The sequence below is a fragment of the Acomys russatus genome, chromosome 5, assembly GCF_903995435.1.
Source record: "Acomys russatus chromosome 5, mAcoRus1.1, whole genome shotgun sequence".
Taxonomy (NCBI): domain Eukaryota; kingdom Metazoa; phylum Chordata; class Mammalia; order Rodentia; family Muridae; genus Acomys; species Acomys russatus.
Window position 1 is genome coordinate 6,043,987 of NC_067141.1, and position 19,262 is coordinate 6,063,248.

General features: G+C 48.1%; 1 protein-coding gene across 1 annotated transcript in view; it reads right to left on the reverse strand.

Moving 5' to 3' along the window:
• The window catches only part of Nsmce1 (NSE1 homolog, SMC5-SMC6 complex component), a 38,233-nt gene extending 27,116 nt beyond the window's left edge, over nt 1–11,117 (reverse strand). The window contains exons 1-2 of the mRNA XM_051145197.1: nt 11,064–11,117; nt 4,627–4,773 (exon numbers count right to left, since the gene is read on the reverse strand). Coding sequence (XP_051001154.1) covers nt 4,627–4,762 — 136 coding nt within the window. The 5' untranslated portion in view covers nt 4,763–4,773; nt 11,064–11,117. The remainder of the gene's footprint in view (nt 1–4,626; nt 4,774–11,063) is intronic.
• Between the last annotated feature and the right edge of the window lie 8,145 nt (nt 11,118–19,262).

Sequence of the window (19,262 nt, forward strand, 5' to 3'; positions counted from 1 at the left end):
AAGAGTGCTGGGGCAACTCCAGGACCATCCCATCACTGCCCATCATACATAAACAACACCCAGCCTCACCCCCACCCCCGATTCCTAGCACAGAAGTCGTAAAAGCCCTGGAATTTCCAGGGCGACAAAGGTGATAGGGTCGCCTTCTGTTATAATGAGGAACTTGTAGGTAGTTTCAAAGTAAGGGCTGGTCACCAGAAGGACGGTGTCAGCATCAGAATCCCCCAAACTCTAGGGAGAGGAAGGACTAAAGACTGAGTCACTCATAGAGCCTCTGACCAATCAGGCCTATGCAATGAGGCCCTAAGAGCCCTCAACAGTACGGGGACCCCAGGAACTGCAGGTTCTGGGAGGGTGGTACACTGCACCACACCATCTCACCTCTCACAGCCCACCCCCCACACTGCCTCTAACTGCCTACGTCTGAGTTTTACAATTGATGGCAGGCATGTCCAGCCTGCAGCCAACATGCCACCTGCATGTCAGAACAGCCACAGGTGATGATGTCATCATGCCACAATGTCAAGAGGCCAGAGACCTCACTTCTTAATCAACCAGCAAATGTACATAAAGTACGTTCTTGAGGGTGGAGTCAGTCTAGCAAATTAACTAACAGGGTGATGGGATCACAAAAGCCCTTGATATATAGTCAGAAGTGCAGGTGACCTCGGACTTGCAACTAGCACCTAAAATCGGCACAGTGTGTGGGGAGCCTGCCTTTAAGTTGTGGAATCGGATGCTACTTTCATGAAGACAATGTCAAACATAAGTGAGCTGCTCAACACCAGCCACTCTCTGGAAAATGGACAGACAACATGTGTCTGGCGTGGGGCCAGAACCCCACAGTCAGTCTCTCCGGAGCCTGGGCTAAGCTGACATTCTGTCGTCTCTGGACTGTTTGGAGAAGGCAATGTCCCCATTACTCTACCGAGACCCAATGTGGAAATCCTCCACTTAGGTCCTAAGCTCTGTTTTCTAAACTTCCTGTGCCTGTAGCAGCAAGGGGCTTCTACAGACTCATGTGACTCATGAAACTCAAGGTGACCAGTCCCTACACAGCACTGAGCTGACAGTCTCAGGCAATGTTGCTGGAACAATGTGCACGCACTTGAATATAAGCCCTGGATGGAATCCAAAATCCTCTAACCACTCAGACAAGTCTTCAGATTCTTTCTGAAGAGCCAGAAAGCTCTGCAACACTTCAGGCCAACAGTTCACTCTTGCCTGGCAAGGAGAATGGGGAATAAGCATCCCCCAAGGGCAGTAAGGGAGGCCAGGGCGGGCGGTGCCGCTGATGTGCCTGGACTGCAGGGCAGTTGCTGCTTTGTACCACGCTTCTCTCACATGTTTTCCCATTGAACAAGGGACTTTCCTGGCACTGCTACAAAATATAAGAGAAACAGTACTAGGTCTTACAAGCATTTTTATTTTACATCATTTGTCTCTATCATCAGTTATTTAAAAATCACTCTAGTAACAAGGATTCTTCAGAAGTGGCCCTTTTCTTGCTTTAATAGCAGACAGAGACCGGCAGCCTGGCTATACTCGGCTTACCTCAGTATATGCAGGCACAAAAAATAGTGTACACGGCCAGGCGTGATGGGATGGGACATACCTTTAATGCCAGTGCTCTGGCGTCAGAAGTAGTCGGATGTCTGTGAGTTCAAGGCCAGCCTGGTATACAGAGTGAGTCCCAAGACTACATAGTGAGAACCAGTCTCAAACAACCAAAAGAAAGGAAGAAAGCAGGGAGGGAGGAAGAAAAGGAGGGAGAAAAGGAGGAAGGGGGAAACTAAGAAAGGAAGGAAGAAGAAAAAGAAAGAAAGAAAGAAAAGAAAAGAAAAGAAAAGAAAAGAAAAGAAAAGAAAGAAGAGGGTGTGCACAGTTGCAGAGTCCTCCCCTAGCCAAGGAGCCAGTTTCTGGTGCTTGCTAGGTGTCATCTACAGTCAAGCCAGTACAGTCCGGTGGCATGAGGACAAGAGCACATATTCATTTGACTTTTATCACTGTTGTAACTCTTCTACTCAGTCACTGTGGTAGTCTCCTGCTGTGTTTACTTCATACATGAGACTCTACTGCAGGCATGTGTGGATAAGAAAAAGCAGTTTAGTGCCAGCCCTAATTTCAGGAATGCACTGGGGAGTCTCAGAACATATCCCGGCAGACAACAGGGTACTGCTATAAGTCAATTCCTAGACACATTCTACTTTCCTAATTTTCTAAATTTCCTATGTTAGGTCATAACAACTTAGAGGTCAAATAAAGGCAAGAGCACTTTATTCTGAGCACTAAGGTGTCATGCGGCTCCAGCACAGCACCACAGAACAAGAAACCAACAGGAAGAGACAGAGACAACTGCCCATAGCTGAGATGGCCTTTTGCTAGGGAGATGTGCCTCACCTGGGAAAGTGTTAGCTGTGCACGCACGGGAACTGGGTTTAAATCCCCAGGAATCATGTAACACTAGGATCACATCTGTGTCCCGGGGCTAATATGGGGAGATAGGGCAGAGTCAGAAGAACCCCTGGAACCTTGGGCAGGAGGCCCTGTCCTAAACAAGGTGGAAGGTGAGGACCAACATCCAGGGTTGTCCTCTGACTTCCACATGGGCACCTGCATTCATTCTTTCCCTTTCTCCCCACCGCCATGCACTCCCCACAGACACACATAGAGACAGAGAGAGAGACAGAGCGAGACAGAGAACAGAGAGAGACACAGAGACAGAGAGAAACAGAGAGAGACAGAGACAGAGAACAGAGAGAGACACAGAGACAGAGAGGCATATGAGATGATCTCAGAGCCAGGCCATCTCTGGAGGATGCTGAGGAGTGGACCTGAAGTCCTGTGGGGCCTGCAGTTTCCCTTCCTCTGCTGTTCAGACAACAGCTGCTCACAGACTTCCTAGAGGACAGTTCCCAAGCAGACATTAATCATTCTTTCCTGCTTCAAATCCCCCTGGAGGTCCGCACTGTGTGCAGCGTGCAGGGCTCTCCTTCATCTGGAAACAACTGGTCTGTCAAGGCCAGCCAGAACTGGCTAGCTCCAGACAGAGGACACTTCAGTGGGCTGCAGAGTGGGCCTCCAGCCTCTGCTGGATCCCATACAGCAGTTCACCCCCAGGACGTCCCACGGCTTTGGAGAACAAGCTTCATGCTGTCTTTTTTCATTCTTTCCTCACTGCTTGTCTTGAAGGAATCCCGTCTCTGTGCTCTACCTCCCTCTCTCCGTGCACTCTAGGGCCCCACCTCAGCTCTAGAGAGCTCTAACTGCACACTTTCCTCAGCTCACTCCTGCAAGTCCTTGACCCCCTTTCCTCGTTCCTGCCTTGGTTCACTTTTTTAAAGGCCATTTTGCTGCTGCTGCTGCTGCTGCTGCTGCTGCTGCTGCTGCTGCTGCTACTGTTGAAAATTAGAAATACAGGGGGGGAAACAAAAATGTAGAACAAAAGCAAACTCTTTTACTGCCTGAGTTTGAAGAAACCATCAAGAACACACTAATCAGCTGGGGGGTAGTGGTGCATGCCTTTAATCTTAGCACTCAGGAGGCAGAGTGATCTCTGAGTTTGAGGCCAGCTGGTCTACAAAGTGACCAGGACAGGGCTACACGGAGAAATCCTGTCTCAAACCCCCCCCCAAAAAAAAAGCCAGGTGTGGTGGCACACGCCTTTAATCCCAGCACTTGGGAGGCAGAGAGAGGCAGGTGGATCGCTGTGAATTCAAGGCCAGCCTGGTCTACAAAGCAAGTCCAGGACAGCCAAGGCTACACAGAGAAACCCTGTCTCGAAAACCAAAACAAAGAAGAAGAAAAAAGATAAAGCGTCTGTTTCCTACTGACCATCCTCTTCTACAGCCTCCCATGCAAAAGCCAGCACCTGTGTCTGGGGCACACAGCCGCCTTCCAGTCCACTCTAGTACTTTCCTACGCAAGGAAAGTAATGCTGAACTTTCCCAGAACTTCGCACAGTAATGTCATAGAGCAGCGTCAACTTTCCTTTTCATTTACTAACTCTGCCCATATGGACACTCGGCACATTTGGCTTTCTGGGATTCCAGGGAACTTTCGTTACTGACCTCATTACCTCTACTGTCCCTCCAATGGCAGGAGGCCTCAGTGTGTGCCAAGCGTCATCCCCAGACCATCTCACCCCTCCCAGCGGCCTGCAGAGGAGATGCTCCAACGTGCACAAGGGTAGCACAGGGCACATGGCTGGCACTCATTGGACCTAGGCTGACTGCGTCTAAGCTGTGCCCTGCCATGTGCTAAGCTGCCCTCATTCTAACAGCAGCCCCCTGAGCACTCTTCCCATGCCAGGCATTCTGCTTGAGTCACTCCTCAACTCTCAGGATCTGTGAGTTACAGTCACTCTCCCCGCCTTGAGGACACGGACACCAGAGCTGCAGCACACGCTGGAGCCTGGATGGGAACTCTGACTGCACAGCTTCAGAGTCCAGGCTTCCGCCCATCACAGCCACTCACTTCAGGGAGGTGGAGAAGGATGAGAGCAGAGTCTTGACTGGTCAGGTCAGTACTACCAGATGACTTTTCTTACGCTGTTACCCCTCATCAATAGCCTCTGGTCAGTACTGCACCAGGGGCTGCTGGGAACAGGAACACAACAACACTTACGGTCGTGGACCTTGTAGCAGTGGGTCTGCAGGCGCCTAACTTCCCACTCTTCCAGTACACCGTGAGTCATCAGCAGCTGGAGGAAGCGCCGATGGACGTCCGTCATGACCCCTGCTCTTCTCGTGCTGCCCTGCATTTTGGAGGGAGCTGAAAGAGAAGGTGTCACAGTCACCTCCACACACACAAGAGCAACAGCACAGGGTTTGCACCCCTTATTGTTCAGAAGCAATCACTGCTTGTGACTGTCAAAGTTCAGCTCCTGTTGATGACTCCGGAAATGAAAGAACAGTCTGTTCCATTGGTTTTGAGCAGTGTGAACATGGGAGATTCTGGAACCTGACCGACTGGCTCCCAGCCCTCATAGACTAACTACTTATGAAGTGGTAAACCAAGCAACTAAAGTCTCTATGCTGTTCAGTTTCTGGCCAGAAAAGTGGGAACAATGACAGAAATGTTCTCCCAAGAACTCCTGTAACTAACTCAGTGAGTTAACACAGGGAACAGCCTAGTGCCACAGAACAAAGCAAACCTGTGCCAGTCACTGCAGACTAAGTCTGCGCCTGTCCCCTGGCTGGGCTACTTACCAGCTCAACAGCCTTGGAGTCACTAGTCAAGGATTTAAGTTCTCCCTATACAAGTATGGTGCCCGCTGCTGAGAGCACCGCCGAGAGGCACTGAATAGTCTCCCTCTCCCCAGCTGCCAATAAAACATCTGTCATGGGAGGACTGTGGACCATTTCTACTGCCCTCTGCACTCTCACAGAATTGTATTTTTTGGGCCCAGCAAGATGGCCTAGCAGGTAAAGACATTTGCCACAAAGGCTCACATCCTGAGTTCAAGTCCAAGGGGCTACATGGTGGAAGTAGAGAAGCAACTCCTGCAACTTGTCCTCTGACTTCTAAGCATGCTATGGCATTGTCAGTCCACACACCCACAGAGACAAATGTATATACGAAAATAAATGTAATAAAAACATATATTTCTACAAACCACAAAAATTAGAGCTGATAAACACACAACACAAGACAGATCAAAACACCTGCTCCTGACAGGCAGGCGGGGCCATATAAGCAGTAAGCACATGGGTTTGAAGTCGGGCGCCCTGAGAGCCCAACTTACCAGGCAGGCCTGCTCCCCACAAGCATATAAACTGTACTACAACCGAGCCCCTTTGCCTGCCTGTTGTTAGTGGCGTGGCTCAGCATTCTGAAGGGGTTACCATTTGCCTGAGGTGGTCCTGTGTTTCAATAAGCATATTGCCAAGATGTTAAGCCAACAGAGTAAGGGAACATTTTTAGCTATTAAGCTCATCTATAAAGCAACTAAGGTAGAAAAAAAAATGGAATTTAAGTGCGATAGGACTACCAAGAACTTAAGAGAAAACAAAATAAAACATAAAAATACTTGTCACTTTTGTCACAGCTTCATGGGCTGGCCCTCCAAGCTGGAAAGGCACACTGCTTCATGGCCAGCTTCTCTGGCTGACTGCTAGCAGAACACCTCACCAGAATAAACATTTCACCAAGCCCTAAGTCAGCCCTTCTTCTGCATCCTCTCTTGTCCGTGGAGTCCTTCTCTGTTTGGACAGTGTAGGCCACACAGCCACAGAGCTGAGCATCACACTCTGGTCCTCCTCTCCCCAAGCACAAGGAGAGATTATAAAAAGGAAAACTCGGCCAAATACCCAGAAAAGCGCCCCACATGACCAGAGGCCAAGACAACACGTGGAGTGACTGACAGCCTCTGTTTGCTGCTTTTTATCTTTCTGAAGATGAGAAGAGAAAAACAGATTTTGGTTTGTTAGTTTTTGAGAAAGAGCCTCACTACTACAGCTTAAACTCATTATGTAGACTAGCCTCAAACTCATAGAAATCCTCCTGTCTCTGCCTGCCTCTGTCTGCTGAGCATGCTGAGATTAAATAAACTACCATGCCTGGCTCCAACTTTCATTTTCTGTCTTCCCAGATTGCCAGCTCAATGAATAATCATTGCTTAAGGATTCAATTTCTGCCTCTGCGTGACCAACAACATGGATTCTGGCCACACAATTAGATTAATAATAACAATGAAGAAAAACAGCTCGACAACAGAGAGCTCACCTAAAATGCACCAGGCCCTGGTCCAACCCCTGGGAGGAGGAGGAGAGAAAGGAGAGGAGACGAGAAGGAGGAAAACCAATTTAAAGATTAAAAATTGTCAGGCTAGATTTTAAAAGTATGTATCACCATTACTTCCAAATGCTAGAAATCAATCCATCCTGCAGAGAGCTAGTTTGGTTTTATTAATGAGTCAAAATATACTTTAGGGTTAAAAAAATTATTAGCAGAATTAAAGATCATTACAAAGCAGCAAAAGGTCACACAAGAAGACACAATTACTTAAAATGTTTAGGTCTGTACAATTAGGCCTTGCAAACCTCAAGGTCAACTTATCACACGAATCCACCCAAGGGCTGGAGACTCACAGTCTCTGGTTCACAAGGTGAACACACAGGCGCACAGGGAGAGGTGATCTGCAGAAGCTGAAGGGCGGGGCTGTGCCCACCATGCTGGCTGCAGCGCAAGCAAGCCAGACTACAGAATGTACTGACTAGAGACAAGGAAGTTAGAAGCCAATGCCAAAGAGGTGACGAAGACAAGTCCATCTGCTCAGAATTTAAGAAATGCAGTTATAAATGATCTCTTCAAGTGAGGTCTGGTGATGCTGGGGCCTCATGATCCCAGCCCTTGGAAGGGAGGAGGCAAGAAAGAAGGAAAGGGAAAAGCAGTGTCAAGTCAGTTCACACAGAACACAGCTGATAAAATGTGCTCATACTACAAAGCCAGCAAAGAGGGAATGGAACTGCGCGTGCGTGTGTGCGTGTGTGTGTGCGCGTGTGTGTGGTGTGTGTGCGCGTGTGCGTGTGTGCGCATGTGTGTGTGCGCATGTGTGTGTGCGCGCGCGTGCGTGTGTGTGCGCGTGTGTGTGTGTGTGTGTGTTGTGATGCTAGGGGTCCAACCCACAGCTGCACCCATGCTAGACAGGTGCTCTCCCACTGAGCTACTCCTGGGCTGGAGGAAATGCCCTTTATCTACAAAATGACCCATAAAAAGAACTGCAACAAGCATAAAGATGAAAGCAGCCACTTCAAAATGCAATTGAATTCAATGCTATTGGACCAATAGAAATCCAATCCAACTTCAAGGAGGCTTTGTGAATTGTCCAGCTATGACTGGCAAGCTGATTCTAAAACTCACTACAGGCAAAAGATAAAGTATTTCTGAACAACAGGTAGGAAGACTTGTCCTACCAGATACCAAAAGCAGGGTGGTGAACTCACTGTGGCAATGCTACACAAACTGACAATAAGACCAACGGAACAGGAAGAGAACTCCGAAAATGGAATGCCTAGGCATGGAGACGTGACATGCTGGAGATAGGGACTTGAGTCAATGCGAACCTTCTGTGAAATGTGCCTGGTGGGCTCACAGGATGACTTGGGTAAAACTGACCACCTGACTTTGGTCCTCAGCTCCATATGGTAAAAGGAGAGAACTGATCCTGAAAGCTGTCCTCTGACTTTCACCAGCATGTAGTGGTATACCCCCGTCCCCCCCAACACACACACACACACACACACACACACACACACACACACACACACACCAGGTGCTAAGACAACTGATTATCCATCCCTATGTGGAAAATTAAATTTAACCCCTACCTCACACTATATGCAAACTCAAACCTAAAGGGATTTTAGGTTTTAAGGAAGGGGAAACTTAAAAATGACACCATAGGAGAATATATAATCCAAGAGTAGAAAAGGATGTCCTTAGAAGACACGAAAGCCACAAAGAACAAAGCATAAAAGAATGCACTACTGGCTGACTTCATTAAAGAACCTCACCAAAAATACCAAAGGAGAGGAAGGAAGGGGAGGAGCCTACATGCTGGAAGGTGTTTAAAATACACATAACCACAAAAGAGTCTTCTTCGGAACACACCCTACAGATCAAGAAGGAAAAAATAGAGACAAATGGGCAAAAAAACAGTGTAAGAGGCCATATAAACAAGAACACATTAAAAAACTGATCAATCAAAATGTGATCAGACAAGTGAATAAAAGCCACACTGTCACTGTCACAGTGACACACACCAGTAATCCGAGAAGTCACTAGGCTTCAGCACTAGGAAGAACGAATTTGAGTTCAGACTGGACTCTAGACACAGTCAGTTTCAGGCCACTGTGAGGTATAGGGAGAGACTGTCTTTCAAGAAGAAAAGAGAAAGAGGAGACAGCTCAGGGGTTAGGAGCATGCACTGCTCTTACTGAGGACCAGATTCTGTCCCCAGCATCCTCAACAAGCCACTAACAGGCACCTGTAAGTCCAGCTCAGGGGATCCAAGGCCTCTGGCCTCTGAGGGCATCATGCACACACCCACACTCAAACACTCATATACATGCATGTAATAAATCTAAAGAGAGAGAAGTAAACAAGAGGAAGAAAAGGGAGGGGAGGGGAGGGGAGGGGAGCGGAAGGGAGGGGAGGGGAGCGGAAGGGAGGGGAAGGAAGTGGACAGGAGGGAAAAGAAGAATCTTCAGATGAGCCAAAGTGGCAGATGCCTGGGCTGAGACTTTATCCACTTCTGGAGGAACACAGATTCTAGCAAGCTTGCACATCCCCGTTATGCCCACACTGGCCCCAGGAAATGTGTCTACAGAGGCATCACTTATCAGCCACGGCACAGCCATATAATGGGATTCTAATCACACAGTAGAATCCAGGACAGTGAGGGCCACTCACAAGGGAAGCTGCTCACATGAGCACGCGACTCCAAACACACTGCATGCTACCTGGTCACTGTGGTGAACGCCTTTCATTCCTGCACTCTGAGACAAAGGCAAGCGGATCTCCCTGAGTTCAAGGCCAGCCTAGTCTACATTGCCAGGTCTAGGACAGCCAGGGATACAGAAAGACTGTCTCAAAAGCAAAACAAACAATTAAACAAAAAGCCACCCACACACACATAAAATCGTACCATATGCTCTTTGCAAGTCACACATTCACACAGGATGCCAAACATGAAAGAACTGTATATGACGGTCATCACAGGACCATACAAAGGCAGAGTGAGACCTACCAACAGCAGGGAAACACAGAATTCAGAGCAGTGGGTAACTCTTGAGGAGGAGAGAGGATTCGATGGTGGTGTGGGGGATGGGATAATATGTCTTAATTTGGTGGTGGTACACGTCAGGTGTTCGTTTTACTCTTGTTCTTCATACATATTGTGTAGCTGTGTTGTATAATAAAAAATGCTCAAAGCCAACTTAAGTAGCAACAAGAGAAGTGCGGTACAGAAAAGGGTCACAATGGTGAGATGTTGGGAAAAGGGATCAGAACGGGGGAGTAGAAAAGATGCTTACGGTTCTGATGGTAACCATACACGAAGAGGGACTGTGGAGAGAGGATATTAGCTGCCTCCTCAAAGGACTTTAAAAACAAGTGTTTGTACAGTAAGCAAAGCCTGGGCACAGCATGGGTGGCCTTTGCTGGGCGGTGCTCTGACTGCACTGCCTGGTTTGGAACTCACCAGACCCTCATGAGAAACAATAGTTCACAAAGGAGGGAACTGAAGCGACAAAGGCACCCAGGTGACAGTGATGAAGTGGGTGGTACTACAAAAGCAGTCTCTGTTCTTAAGGCACTAACAATAAAACCATGGTTGCTGGACTGGGGAGGGGGGTTACACACGTCTAGTCTTAGCCCTCAGGAGGAAGAGGCAAGCGGAACTCTGAGTTCGAGGTTGGCCTAATCTACAGAGTGAATTCCTGAACAGGTTATACAGAAAATCTTTGTCTCGAAAAACATACTCATAAATAAATAAATAAAAGCATGGTTTGAGGACTTGGCTGAGGTAGTGGTGTTATCTGGGGTTATCAGTACCAAGGGCAACATAATTCGGAGCTCAAGAACCCTAGGGCTTTCCAAAATCGGACAGACAGATGGTTCTGAACACATTTTAACCTCGGACTTCCAAATGCGGGCTCCACAAACGAAATAAAGAGGGGCACTTGGGGAGCGGCACGAGGCAGGGGTGGTCGTTTTGGGGCGAACACGGTACAAGCGGCTGTCATCTAACAGTGACAGTGACCACGCGCACTTTCTCCACCAGACCTCTTACGAGATGGAGATCGGAGCTACGCAACGAGTTCCAGGTCAGCCTGGGCTACACAACGAGACCAAGTCTCAAAAGGACAACAAAATTTTTAGCTAAATTGAAATGAACAACTTGTTAGCTAGGTCTCCCAACCCGCGCCCTCTGCGGGCCTCAATATCCCCGTCAGCGCCGAAGCCCGCTCGCGTACACCGCACCGACCCAAACGCCGTCCTCTCGCAATCCACCAACGGCCGCTTTGGTCCCCGCAGCACCCCGAGACCTACACACGTACCGCACGCCCGGAAGCCGGCCAGCCGAGGTCACGCCGGAAGCCGCTCTCGGGGCCCGCCTCCAGGGCGGAGAAAGCGCCAAAATGGAGTTTCTGTTGGTGATTTGCACGCGTTCTCCCGCCCATCAAGGGGGTACTTCCGTTTCCCCGCCCGCGCCGTTGCTATGGCGCCAAGGCACTTGTAAGCTGAGTTCTGAGCTTCGCGGTTTCCCGCGCGGCTTTCGTACTTACCGGAACGACTTCCACCTCTTAAGCCGCCTGCTCGGCGGAGAGCCCGCAACGGGGCAATTCACGGCCAACGGCGTGTCCCGTGGGAAAAACAAATGTGGGCTTTATTTTTAGACTGGACACGAAGAATGTGGGTTTTGTTTTTCCTGTAGTATGAACTAGAATCTTGGCTCTGCTGCCAACCGGTTGGCCATTCATGAAACTACTAAGTGGGGTTAATATATTACAGGTCGGTTCTGGGGTTGGCTGCATAACTCAGCCTGGCCAGGCAATGAGAGACCTTGTCTCAAAAAAGAAAGAAAGAAAAAAAAAAGGACAAAGTCAACGACGGCTTCTAAGGAACCACATCTAACGTCGACCACAAGATGCTAACAAACACAAGAACAATTAAAACTGAATACTGACATGACCACGAGGTTTAAGAGAACTAATGTACAGCCAGGGCTAGGACAGCAACTTAGACGTGCTGGTTAAGGTCTAGCCACTCTTACCAAAGAATTATAAGACAATGATGCAATTACCAAAAGGGGGCGACTTCGAAGAAATCGCTTCAGTTGACTGCCGAAGGCATTTCCTTTACATGCATTCCAAACCCGACTCTCAGAGCTGCAGATGGAGCCTCGCCCAGGAAAAGTGACTAGTTTTACAACTGCACAAACTGCGTAGCCTAATCTCTGTGAAGGCACATCCTCACTCTGCCTCATCACCCCTAGAGTCTTGGACAGTTTAACATCTAGAGAGGGCATCCACTGAGTAGGGAGACTTAACAGTACAGAGGTCATTACAGCTTGATCTCTAGAGGTGAAAGGCCAGCATCAAATCTCAGAGCTCTAGGACAAAGGACTCAGTCAACCCCTACCCTCAGCTCATCTGTAAAGAATAGTTTTGGACTGTGGACCACTGGGGGTGGGATGAATCAACCCTTGGTAACTGTGAACCATCAATGACAAGAACTTCAACTGTCAGCTAAGCATAGAACAAGAGGAGAAAAATAGCACCAATGAGAAGCTTGCATAATTGCTTTGTCCTGCAGCCTTGAAAAACGTTTCAAACCATTCTTCTCAGTGTTCAAAGCCAGAGGTGTGGGCCAGAGGGATGGATGGCCCAGTAGGTAAAGGCACTTGCCCCCGAGCCTGAAGTGAGAGATGCAGTCATTTCTTTTCTCACAAACAGGTGTAAAAGCTGTGTGCCCACTTCCCCTAATGTTCCAGGTTCCCGAAAAGTCCCTTTTGTTAGTCGTTTGTTAGATAAGCTTGTTGAACCAGGTGTAATATGCTACCTGGAACCCTGAAATGCTTAGATGTGGAAGACAGTCCACATTTTCCCTCAATTCTCTGCCCCTTTTCAGGCTGCTTTCTAGCTTCGCCAATCAGGACTAGACTGTGATGTCGAACCTCAGCCAATGAGGAACAGCCAAGCAGCCTGTGAATTGAGGATACCACAGAGGCCATTTTGGCCCTGTGTGCTCTGCTAATCAGGCCTGGCACAGCCTTTTGACAAAAAAAAGACTGCCTTGCGGGTAACCCGACTTGCTGGTGTTTCTTTGTATGACACCAAAATACTCATCTTCCAACCAGATTCACATGGTAGAAAAACTTCCAAAAGTTCTCCTCTGACCCACACATGCACAACCAACACACACACATATACACACACACACACACACCACACCACACCACACACACACCACACACACACGCAATCAAAAATCAAAGACTGTGGCATATCCAGACATCTGGCCACCACAGGCCAGCATTTTGCCTTGGCAGCACCTGTTTGGAGCCTCACCTCTGTTGTCATGAAGCCGTGTTTTCCTCTTGGGTAAGACGGAAAAGCTGTGGAGCAAGGGATAAAACCCTGGACCACCAACAATCCCAGGGTCCAAGGACCAAGGAAGGAGAGTGAAAGAAATGGAGGCTCACAAGGGAGCAATGTGCAGGGCAGCCAAAACCAGGGAGCCTCTTGAGAAACAGCCTGTGCTCAGGAATCTGAGGAGTTCCAGAAAGATGGTCCATAGGTTTACAATTTAGACAGCAGCAGCCTCCATAGAGCGGCCAGGAATCCACAACAGGCTCCAAAAGGGGTGACTTGGAGAAGTGGGGGCAACTGAGCCTCCTCTTAGGAAGTATGGTGTAGAAAGGGAAGCCTTCAAAGCTCAGAAGCCAGCTGGAGTACAGGATAGAGAAAAGAACAGATAAGAGATGTGTGATGGGCGTATGGAGTGGGGAAGAACCATCCCTGAAATAGGAGGTAAAGGACAAAATCCAGCCTGGAGCCACAGCGTTTTCTACTTTCTCTATAAAGGAGTACCACTCTGCCTAGTAGAGCTGAGGAAGTGCTGGGGAGGAGGGTGAGGGTGGCGCCAGAAGCTTTGGAACCCAGGAGTGCAGAAGAAGAGACTACAGTAGGGGATAGTTATCTGAGCCCTGCTCCATCTCAGGATCCAGAGTGGCCTTTGGGCGCGTGCAGGGCCCCACTTTGGAGTGATGCTCCATGTTGATGACAGATCCAGAAGGATAGCAGATATTCACATTCAACGCACGCCGTGGGAAAGTCCTAGCAAATGAGAATGAAAGGGTATGTCAGTCAGAGGGCTCAGCGAGGTGAACTGGTCTAGTAGGCCTAAGAATGCCGAACTGAAATCCAGCCACAATGTCTGCAGCACTCCTTCCCCTCCCACAGAGACAGGCGGCTTCTGAGACCTGGTCTGTGACTCTCTAACGGGCCTCCAGGTGCCAGGATTTCGCTCCCAGGGAGGAGAATTTAAATCAAAGAGGGTATTAGTCTTGGAGTCAGAAAGCGAAGCTGCAGGCGTGTGCCGTGAGACTGTCCCCATCCTCAGAAAAGTATCGCTCCTGCTTCTGGTGTGTGCACTCTTGATTTCTCTCTTCAGAGACCCCTCTGTGGTGTGTCTGTCTGTCTGTCTGTCCATAGGATCAATAGCTCTTATAATAAACTCTATACTTTCAACAGTTCATCTCACTGTCCCTCTTGAGCCCACATCCAAGACCTTACAATAAGAACAAATATTGAGAAATAACTGGATTCCACCAGGGAGTACAGGTTCACCACAGGACATCTGTCACCCCAATAAGGAAGACTTGAAGTATCTTTTTGGCTCTGTGTTCACTGCTCTGATACACCAAGCTTAGACTATTGGCTCTGTGCCAACCTCGCAGCTCAACCGCTCCCAGGAAAGCCGAGTCTAAAATGTCAGAGAGCTCCACTCGTATCAAAGTGCTGTGCAAGACAGAGGAGGTAAGGTAGGTAGGTAGGTGGCCAAGGCTTGGACTGAAGAAAGCTTCGGGTCAGGGGTTGCACTGAGCGGTAGATCATTCGCCAGAAGACTGTGGAAGGAATCAGAGAGGAAATGGTGAGTTTAACTCTGCAGTGGGGAGCAAGAGCTTCGATGCACCTCTTCTTTTCAGATGTTCTTGGAACAGGTACAGAAGCTGACTGCGTGCTGGGCCTCAAAGCTTTGGCAGCTTCCAGAGAATCTTCAGACCACGCTCAACGCACCACAGCACAGTGAAAAAAGAAGTCAACAACATGCCAGGTGAGACGCCCGTGCGAAAACTGTACCCGAAATCAGTTACTGCACCTGCTTCCGAAGAAAGGGCCAGGAAGTCAGGCTATATATTTTTTTCTTTTTTCTTTTTTACTGTAAGCACCTATTTGGAAAAAAAAAAAAAACTCAGGTTGTAGGTACGCTTTTGAGTTTTCTTTCTAAAACTAAGTGATCCTTGGGGCAGTGGATACACAGGTGTTTATTATATTTATCTTTATGACCTTTCTAAATGATAAAATATTTTGCCATACATTTTTAAACAGAAAAATAACCTATCTGGAAACTAAGAAGTACATGCAGGTTAACAAGAAAAACAGCATGGAGATTGCAAAGCACTTAGAAGTGAACAAAGTGGCATGGTAACGCAGCCTGCAGACTCCGAGACAGTAGACAGGGATGAGGGAGAGAGCTAGCCCGGCAAGGTAGCCTACGAGTCAACGGGCATTAGGAGGGAGGTCACGCTAATGGCATTATCATGGGGGAAGTTACTTAGTTAAGCGGCAGGAAAATGTCAGCTAAACAGAGAAAGCAGAAGGAAGGGCATAATAATAAAAAAGCAGAAATGGGTACAAAAAAAAGCTATAGAAACCAAAAGCTGGTGCTGTGTGTTACAGACCCATGAAATAAACTTCTTGTAAGATTGGTCAAGAAAATGGCACAGACATTATTATTAAATGGCAAAGGGGACACAGCAGACATGGTAACACTCTGAGGGAGCTTAAGGGGCAGATGGATGATTTGGCAGGGGAAGGGCCCGCTTTCACTACTCAGCTGAGACTGGCCTGGGTCCTGCTTATAATCACTTCAGGCTGCTTGAAAATAAAAACAAGAAAAAATGTATAATTTCACCCATAAAAGTTGTGAACTGGGGGCTGGAAAGATAGCTCAGTGGTTATCTGCTCTTCCAAAGGACCCAGGTTCAATTCCCAGCACCCACATGGCAGCTCACAACTGTCTGTAACTACAGTTCCAAGGGATCTGACACCAATGGCCATAAGATAAAGTTTAATAAATTATTTTTTTAAGTGGTGAACTGCTGCCAAGAGTAAGCAGGGACCAGCATTTAATAGTCATGTGCTGGAGTGGAAGCCACTGTGGAGGCGAGTTTGGTGTCTCTGATGCTGCAAGAGCTTATCTGGCAATGCAACTTGTCGGAACTCAGCTGGAGAATCCCGCTTTGTGTGCCAAGAAGGTTGCTGCAACAAAGGAAAGATGGGAACCGTCTGCATGGCCACTACCAAGAAGTGAAAAAGAAAACATACCCATGCCACGATCCTGTGACCTGAGAAGGAATGAGCTGACTCACACTGAGGAGCACCAACATGTGCAAGTCCTCAAAGCATGGAGTGAAGGAGAGAGAGAGAGGAGTGTTGACACCTGAGTTTGACCCCTGGGACCCACATGGTGGAAGGAGAGAACTGACTCCTGCAAAGTATCCTCTGACCTTCGAGCACACCCGTGGTCACACATAAATACACACACACACACACACACACACACACACACATGCACACACACATGCACGCACACACACATACACGCACACACATATACACACGTACACATACACACACACATGCATGCACACACACATATACACACATGCATGCGCACACACATACAGGCACACACATACACACACATACACACACATACATATACATACACACACACACACACACACAAATGTACAATCTCAAGACAAAAGGCTGCATGCATCAAGGTTACTGTTTATACAAGATTGGTGAGATGCAAAAAAAAAAAAAAAAAAAAGAGGGGTGTGTCGCATCTCTCCAGTCCAGGGCCCTAGTTCCTAAAGATTTTAGTTGATTTGTTGTTGTTTGTTTCTGTTTTGTTTTGAGACAGGGTCTCTCTATTTAGTCCAGGCTATCCTGGAACTTGCTGTGTAGACTAAGCTGGCCTCAAACTCAGAGAGCTACCTACTTCTGCCTCCTGGGGACTAGTATTGAGGGAGTCTATTTCCAGATCTTGTAGGCTTCTGAGTAGCTGGAATTACAAGCAGGTGCCCCCAGTCACAGCTCCGATCTTTGTCCTCTCTTAACTATGCTGCACTATGGTGGTTTTTTTCCTGACCCAAATACTGTCTGAAATTATGATCGTTAGGCTGCCTAATATTCTCAGAATTACCATTTGCTTCCAGCCCTTTCAAACACTTGCTGACAAGCGGCTGTTCCCAGGCACAGCAGAGTCTAAGATGCACCGTCTGCACTTTAACTGCCAAGGACCTCTCTGTTTACTCAGGTTCCCAGAAGCAGAACTATGGGGTTGAAGAGTGCACATAAATCCAGGCTCGTGGTGAGCACAGCCCTGAAGAAAGATGAGTCTGTCAGTCCTGGTCAGACGGTGAAGGCTTTAAACCAGAACCTAAAGAAAAGCTGGGCTTGGAGGGCCATTTCCGCCCCCCCACCCCCTCCCGCCCCCACCCTCAGCCCTCCACCCCCCCACCCCATCCCCATTCTAAGACGTTAAGCTGACTGATCCTGAGGCTGCTTCCTGCTTTGGCATTGTGTATAACAGCAGCCTGGTTGGTAGGGGGACCTGGGTAGCCAGTGGTAAAGTCTTAGTTGATCACATAGCTGAGCTCACTCCAGCAAGTCTGATGTAGCAGCTTCTCAACGTCTGTCTGGCATTGGCTTATAGCCTTCGATTCCTTTTAATTTCTTTTGTTACTGAATTATAAAAACAAACAAATCTAGCCAGACATATTGAGACTGTCTTTAAAAAAAAAAAAAAGTCAGGACTACAGAGTGAATTCTAGGCCAGGCCAGACAACTTAGCAAGACCCTATCTCAAAATAAAAAATTATCTGGCAAGACGGGTCAACTGAATAATCAATTCCTGGGACCCAAATTGTAGAAGGAGATGACCAACTCCTGCAAATTGTCCTCTGACCTCTGCACATGGGACAATGGCACATGCGCACACACACACACACACACACACACACACACACACACAGAGAGAGAGAGAGAGAGAGAGAGAGAGAGAGAGAGAGAGAGAGAGAGAGAGAGAGAGAGAGAGAGTAAATTAATGTAGCAAAAACCTCCGGAGCAGCTAATTACATCCTTTTAATGCCGTATAGCCTGTGTGGTCACACAGAAAGGCTAAAGTCAGTAAGTGCTCAGGGTGTAAGAGCCTGTCTCACCTGTTTGCTCTCCTTGCCCTGTTTGGCCTGCTTCCACATTCTGGACCATTTCTGACTGCTTTCTGAAAGGTAGTGAAAATACCAGAGAAATTATGGCCAGATAAGATGCCCAGTGATAATGATTTCCCACCGTCTCGGCTGACACTGATGAAAAGCTAAACTCGGAGCAAGCTAATCAAAGCCTCACATCACCCCTCAAGGAGGCTCCAATGCCCCGCTTTTCCTCTCTACAGTTGGCCTTCTAGAACAGTCAGTGGACTACCTGGGAGCTGGGAGGCTACCTAGCCAAGTGGCTAGAGTCCCCACCCTACACTGTGATTTCTGCGAAGAGAAGAGGTTCGCTAAGATGTCCCCGTGAGATCAACCTATACCCCATGTTAGCACCTTCACGCTCTGCCCCATGCCCTATCCTCTCATTGGGAAAGAGCTGCACGCTCACTACCTTTAGAACGAGCAGATGTTAGCAGTAGGAACCTTGCCCATGCTTCTTGGGCTACCGCAGCCTCCGAGGGCCCTTTTGTCTGATTTGAAGGTGATTCACTCCTCTGGGAACAGCAGACAAATCATTCCAAATTTCCAAATCATCCCCGTTCATTTGTCTCTAGTAATATGTTGGAAACCAGCCCAGGGAGGGGTCAGGATGGGCATGAGGGGTGACAGCATAGTGTTTGTCAGAGGTTAGGAGCCGGTGAGCAATGCTGATTTAATATTTCAAAAGTCTCTGCTCTTTGGGAACCTAATAAAGAATTTTTGAGGTGCGACGGGGTAAGACAGCGCAGAAGTCCCTCCGTCTTGTGCTGTTGCCGAAGCCATTTCAGGTTAGACTAGAATTTGATCTCCTTCAGATGGAGAATCCCCTGGAAAAATGACCCAGCTGTGTTCTAGGAACCGAAAGTCAAGATGCTTCTGTTAAACTGCTTGCGTGTACAGAAAGCCCTCCAGCTAACAACTTATCTCAGCTTCTGTCAAATTGTTTGCTGATGAGAAGCAACCCCCTGCAGCTACCGTGAGAGATGCCAGGCCATGGACACTCTGTGTTACACCTAGGACCCAAATACTGTCAGTAGGCCCAGCTGGCTGGAATAAAGACTTTCAGTTGGCTATATAAACCGTATCTGTGTAGCTGTCTCTAGTGGGCTCCCCATGACAGAGGGATGACCTATACTAGGATTGACAGCGTAAAGACACATGCCACCATCATCATAAAGTAAGGGTTCACTGGAGTGTGACTGGAGTTCAG